The 7,051-nt window shown below is 32.0% G+C and overlaps 1 protein-coding gene across 1 annotated transcript in view; it reads left to right on the forward strand.

Moving 5' to 3' along the window:
* The first annotated feature begins 1,520 nt into the window (after positions 1-1,520).
* The window catches only part of LOC120160868 (squalene monooxygenase SE1-like), a 30,813-nt gene continuing 25,282 nt past the window's right edge, over positions 1,521-7,051 (forward strand). Inside the window, exons 1-8 of the mRNA XM_039171194.1 lie at positions 1,521-1,844; positions 3,069-3,180; positions 3,299-3,473; positions 3,670-3,838; positions 3,932-4,150; positions 4,285-4,560; positions 4,677-4,955; positions 5,060-5,189. Coding sequence (XP_039027125.1) covers positions 1,608-1,844; positions 3,069-3,180; positions 3,299-3,473; positions 3,670-3,838; positions 3,932-4,150; positions 4,285-4,560; positions 4,677-4,955; positions 5,060-5,167 — 1,575 coding nt within the window. The 5' untranslated portion in view covers positions 1,521-1,607 and the 3' untranslated portion in view covers positions 5,168-5,189. The remainder of the gene's footprint in view (positions 1,845-3,068; positions 3,181-3,298; positions 3,474-3,669; positions 3,839-3,931; positions 4,151-4,284; positions 4,561-4,676; positions 4,956-5,059; positions 5,190-7,051) is intronic.

The following is a 7,051-nucleotide window of genomic DNA, read 5'->3' on the forward strand; positions in this document are numbered from 1 at the left end:
TTCATAATGACACCACTTTTAAATGTAGGTGATGGTTAGCTTTAAATTTGTAGAATAAATATAAATCTAAAAATGTATATTTGATATATTAATTATGCTTATATTCAAGTTAATTTGTAAATTAGACGATATTATATGCTTAATAATTTGCAAAAATAAATATAAATAATTTGATTGATGTCAATTAAGTATTATTTTATTATAGCAATTTAAATATAAAATTTTGAATTATTTAAATGCTTTTTGACCCTTTAACATGATTTCTATCTCATATGTATTTTCTTAATTTTTAACAATTCTGTATTTATGAAACTTTTTTCTCTGTTTTTATGACATATTTTCTTTTGCCTTTTAATACGTCTTCGGTCGTTTGGTCGTTGTTTTCATTTATCTTTTTTATTTCTCTAAGAGTTGGATTTGACATCATCACGACTGATCAAGATAATATTTATATGTTATCATGTTGATCTTCTTTGCTTTGGACTCTTGTATTGGATTTGGATATGCAATTTACGTTTGTAGATAGTTTTCTCACGTCGTTCGACTATGATTTACGGTTTGTCAGTGGTCTTTTATAGCTTGATCCATTTTTTGTGATTCATTTGTCGATACAATCAGATATGTTCGTATCTATCTTCGTTTAAGGTTTTTGGTTAGAATTTTAACATTTTCCTTGTATTATGCTTATATAGTATTAAGTGACTAGTTTTTTGTGTCAATGATTATATGAAAATGTTTTTATTATATGTTTAATTTACATTTATAATTATAAAATTTCATTGTAATTTGAAATATTTTTTTCAAATAAAATTAATGATTTTTATTAAAAAATAATTTATAGAATAAATCTTGATAATATATACGAACATCAGTCTTATTTCATAAGTGATGTTTGACACTTTATTTGAAATGTTTGATCTTGCTTACATATATGAAAAAAAGTTGCAATTAAAAAAAAAAGGAACATCCAAAACAATATATTTGAACATTCAAAGCCTTGATGTTTTGAATTATTTTGAATTTGATAACATTAAATTTAAAATTATTTATAAATTTTATCCATATACTTTAATTTTATATAAAATATTTGACTTGAATTATATTTTTTTACCGATGAATTATTATGATTTAACATATAAATAATTATTTATACAAAACTATTTATCCCATTACAACACGAAAATAAAATTATTTTACATATAATATTTATGATTATATTATATGTATATTAATTTTCTATCTTGAATCATTATATTATATGTATATAACTTTTCATAATTTAATTGAATTGGAATTTAAATTAATCAAATTAAAATGAAATGCGTAAATGTAAGGCTGGCGAGCGGTGCCGAGTTGTAAACAATGCATGGAGTATAAAAAGGCTCACCGTTTCTCGATATTCCTATACCCCCGTGTTCTAATGCTTCCAAAAGAACAAAATTAACTACTGCCAGCTAAGACTAAGAACGCTAGTTGAAGAAATCAATTTCTAAAACAAAACCATAAACAAACAAAGAAAATAACAAAGATTTTTGACTCTCTCTCTCGATCGAAATCCTTGTCTACGCTTAGCATTTGTTTCTTTTTTCTTCTTGGCGGTGGAGGAAATGGCGGATTCCTCCGTTTTGGGATGGATCTTGTGCTCCATGATCACTCTGGTCAAGCTATGCGGTGTCATCTCCAAAAGAAGGAAACGGAAGGGGATCTCCGTGACGAGGACTGATTCCGTGAACGGCGTCCTAACCAGTAACGGAGAATGCGGATCCACTGACGGCAGCCACGCTGATGTTATCATCGTTGGAGCTGGCGTTGCCGGTTCCGCCCTAGCTTACACTCTCGGCAAGGTATTTTTTTTATTTTTTTCATTTTTCCATATCCCTCTTCTCTCTACTTTCTTTGCATTTCTTAGTAACCAATCAGGAACTAGTTATTTGAACAAAAAGTAAATAAAAATCAGGTACTAGTTATAAGATTTCTTCATTTCTCAATTTTTTCCCTTTTTATATAAAAATTTAAGTGATTTCTCCCTCTCTTCCCTTTATGCCATGCTCGTACTTTCTCGGATCTTCTGCTGTTTAAAGCGCTATACATCTTTTTCTTTTTGACTTTTATTCATTTTTCTTTATATAATTGTACAGTTTTTTTGTTGTTGCTATTTATCATATTTTTTTTAAATACGTTAACTTCGAATGTGCTGCGACTTCTCAAATGTGCATTAAACATACGAGTTTAGACTTTAGCCGCCATAGATTCTGGGATTAATTTATGTGCATTACAATTATAAATCGAAAGTTTTTACCGAAATGAAATTGAAGATAACGACAGTCTGTTGCTATTACCAGTTTTGTAGACCTCAATTTCTACATGATTAGTGACTGCCGATTTAAAATACCCTTGTGCACTAGCTGTCACGGAAGATTGTCTAGCACAAAAGACAATTTTGTTGTTGTTTTCAACTAAAACTCGCTATTTGTTGTCTTTTTTAACATCCCTGTACTTGATCGGATGTTGATTAATCTGTGTTACCTGGTATCGTCGTGTGCATTTGTTGGATATGAATATGCATCCGATATGAGTATATTCTTTTTTTTTTCTTTCTAAAATTTTCATATAATTGGAGGATCCTTGGACATATCTCCATGTCTAAATATTTGTTGGGCATGGTTATTATAAGAAAAATGAAGAATCGAGGCAGGTTAAATTTAGCCATCAAATATTAGCCCCTTACAGATCTAAACATTCAGCCAAGTTATACCGAGTGTGTATACTCCAATCCCGTTCGTTGTTGTGATTTCCGCTTTTTGTAGATTATATCCTAATTGAGGGAAGAAGGAAGTATATTAATCGCATAGTACTAGTATATAATATAGAGGCCAAATCATTATTTAATATTCTATGTGGCTGGTAGTTTGTTCAGATGTCCAATCTTATGTAGATTTCATCCTGCCTAACTGAAGGAAGAAGGAAACGTATAAACCACATAGCTCCACTATTTAATATAAAAGCCAAATTATTATTTAACCCAAACTTATTTGAAATGTAAATTGATTATGCGGTGCAACATGTAGGATGGACGTCGAGTTCACGTGATTGAAAGGGACTTGAGTGAGCCAGACCGTATAGTTGGGGAATTGTTACAACCAGGAGGCTATCTCAAGTTACTGGAGTTGGGACTTGAAGGTATATGTTTGATATTTTATTTATTAATTGTCCTTGATTACTGTAACTCATAACAATTTTTTTTTGATAGAGCACATAACGGAATTAATTCTCCGAGTCTGTATTTTTCTAATTGCAGATTGTGTGGAGGAAATTGACGCTCAGCAGATATTTGGTTATGCTCTTTTCAAGGATGGGAAACATACCCGACTTTCTTACCATTTAGAAAAGTTCCACTCAGATGTTTCCGGTAGGAGCTTTCACAATGGGCGTTTCATTCAGAGGATGCGGAAGAAATCAACTTCCCTTCCAAAGTATATCTTTTCCCCTTTTTCAGATATTAATGAGTTGATTATTTGTTATGTTTCTCACATTCATTGAACAAACAGTGACCTATATTCATACTTCAATATTATGAAAATATTCAACTGCCTAATGTAGCATTGTGGGAAAAAAATAGTAATTCGTTGTTAAGGTATTTTTGCCTTCTTCCCTCCATTGGTTTACCAGTGTACATTTAGAGCAAGGGACAGTTACTTCTCTACTTGAAGAGAAAGGGATAATCCGAGGAATGCAGTACAAAACTAAAGATGGTAGAAAATTTACTGCATTTGCACCTCTGACCATTGTATGTGATGGCTGTTTTTCGAACTTGCGCCGCTCCCTTTGCAACCCTAAGGTGATTTGTTCGGCGCATATTTCTCTTCTTATTCCCTTTTTTCCAGTTGTTTTTTCAAAGTTAAACTACTATGGCCTCAATTACACTCCGTAGGTAGATGTACCTTCTTATTTTGTGGGATTGGTCCTTGAGAATTGCCATCTTCCATACTCAAATCATGGACATGTTATACTAGCAGACCCTTCCCCCATCTTGTTTTATCCAATCAGCAGCACAGAGGTTCGCTGTCTGGTTGATGTACCTGGTCAGAGGGTTCCTTCTATTGCAAATGGTGAGATGGCAAACTATCTCACGACCGTTGTGGCTCCCCAGGTATTTAAAATATTTCGGGTCTGCACATTTGAGTTCCTTGTAGCTTTATTTGTTTCTGTTGTTCTTTTTGCTCACGATATCTGAATTCGTATTTAAGGAGCTCTTGGATTGTCAATATGCTGCATATCTAACAGGTTCCCCCAGAAATATACGATCCATTTGTAGCAGCCGTCAATAAGGGAAATATTAGGACAATGTCAAACAGGAGCATGCCTGCTGCTCCTCATCCCACACCTGGAGCCCTATTGATGGGATATGCATTCAACATGCGACATCCATTAACCGGTGGAGGAATGACTGTCGCTTTATCCGATATTGTTGTCCTCCGTAATCTACTAAGGCCTCTATGTGACCTCAATGATGCACCTACCCTTTGCAAATATCTTGAATCCTTTTACACCTTGCGGAAGGTTAACTATATATTTTTGATATGTTCAGATTCCATAACCGCATTGTCGAAATCTTGAATTCAAAAATTAAACCAAACTCAACTCAGTGAAACTGATTCGAATTTCATGTTTTGCAGCCGGTGGCATCAACAATCAATACCTTAGCAGGCGCCTTGTACAAGGTATTCTCTGCTTCCCCTGATCAAGCAAGGAAGGAAATGCGACAAGCTTGCTTCGATTATCTAAGCCTCGGCGGTGTATTCTCGACAGGACCTATCTCCTTGCTGTCTGGTTTAAACCCTCGCCCGTTGAGCTTGGTTCTACATTTTTTTGCAGTGGCAATATATGGTGTTGGTCGTTTACTATTGCCATTCCCTTCACCTAAGAGAATCTGGATCGGACCTAGATTGATCTCAGTGCGGATCACTATCCGAACCCTCCCATTTTGTTTAATTTCGTCTTTTGGCATTACAGATTATTTATCTAGCTATGGAGTGATGTTATGTATGGTGCTTTGCAGGGAGAATCAGGAATCATCTTCCCCATTATCAAAGCGGAAGGAGTTAGGCAAATGTTTTTCCCGGTGACAATTCCTGCATATTATAGAGCTCCTCCAGTTGTTAAGTGAGACAACAATTTAGCTATGACCTGTATGTTAATTATTTAGGCTTTTCGTAAGTTTTACATTTTTCCTTAAAAATGAAGAAGATAGATTCAAGTATAATCATGTTTTGCGAGAATGGTGGAATTAGTCGTAGTTTTGTAATGTTAATTAACTACGTGCCTATAAATTAAACTACTGCTTCGGGTAGAAGCAGATTTTTGTATTTTTCAAGATGAAATAATCACACATATTTAAAAAAAATCAAAGCATTAATATAATATAATATAATAAAATAGCATGATTATACTATAAGTAGATGAAGTAATTTATTTATTTTATTAATATGTGGTCAATACTATAATATTTTAAACATTTTACCTTTATTTGAGTTCCTGAAACTTTATGCTACTTATTAAATAAATTAATCGAAAATTTAAGGGACGAAAATGAATTATCAATATAAAATATAAATAAAATATCTAAAATATATGATAATTTAAAAATTTTAATCAACGCTTACTATATTCATTGTCCAAAAATGAATTAAGAAGTACAAGACTGAAACCATCTTCTTTCCAAAATAATCACATGTAGAAAAGAAATTTAACCAACAACATTAGAGACACCAATTTCTCCTCTGGTTTCCACTAACAAGAAGATGGAATAATAGTAATGCAAGTATATGAAATGTAGATGTTTAGGTAGGGTCAAGTTTTTAACTATTCAAATGGTATATTATCCAAAGGAAATCCAGATTCCTTAACTGAACCATTAATGAGAAGGTAACAGTGACGATTTTCATGTATCTTCCAACGGATGAAAAACCGCTCTCAAAATCTACAACTGTTTTATTGAAAAATGATAATATAATGGAAAGGATTTCTTATTTAAAAATAATCAGATAAAGATATTAGATAAACTTAAATAGTAACGTCTTAAATTTAATAATTGAAGAAGTATTACGTATATTAAACCATTGTGAAACATCTTTTTTTTCATTACAAACCTTTCACAGAGATGCAATTGTTTGGGTTGGATTGGGTCGGGTCAGGTCGGACTTTTGATCAACTCGATTTGATCCAAGAAATATATACTCTCTATTTGATATGACTCGAAGAGTATATTTTCTCTACCTAAATTTGATTCAACTCGAATTTTTATAATATAAACTCGATCCAATCCAATCCGACCTGTTATAAAATAAAGACCTAATTAAAAACTTTTATAGAGGTGATGCTCGCCGCCAGAATTTGAGAGGTCATCACAGAGATGTTTCCCCTCGTATCTTCATCGACTTCCCTAGCATCGGAGTCAATCGATGATATAGACATCGGAGATTTCGTATCAAAGGGACCAAAGCGGAGCATACTACATCAACTTATAATATATATAGGGATGGACCTAGAAGGGAGCAGATGCCCCCAAAAAATTCAAATTTTTATATATTTTAGATGTTTTATTTATATTTTCTATCGAAAATATATTTTTATTCCGTTAAAACTTTATAAATTGTCTTCTACTCAAATTTTTATAAATTCGTCCCCTAACATTAAATCATCGTATTTCGTCCTTGAATATATACACACGAAATATAATAAGGGTTGTGTTATACTTCCCACATTCATTCATTATTTAACTCATCATTCTCTCTCTCGTCTCAATTCATTCTTTTTTTACTTTTATATTATATATTGCTATTTTCCAATTTCTTATATAAAGATAATTTTTAATATATTATAAAATACATTTCAACAATGACCATTTTTATATAATATTTAAACTAAATAGAATATTAAACTTTTAATTAGAAGAAAATACATTTAACACGTTATTATCAACTAAATTAATATTCATTTGAAAATAATTATCGCATTTAATAGAACATTGCATATTAATAATTGGTTCACA

This window comes from Hibiscus syriacus, unplaced genomic scaffold, assembly GCF_006381635.1.
Source record: "Hibiscus syriacus cultivar Baekdansim isolate YM2019G1 unplaced genomic scaffold, ASM638163v2 tig00111393_pilon, whole genome shotgun sequence".
Classification (NCBI taxonomy): domain Eukaryota; kingdom Viridiplantae; phylum Streptophyta; class Magnoliopsida; order Malvales; family Malvaceae; genus Hibiscus; species Hibiscus syriacus.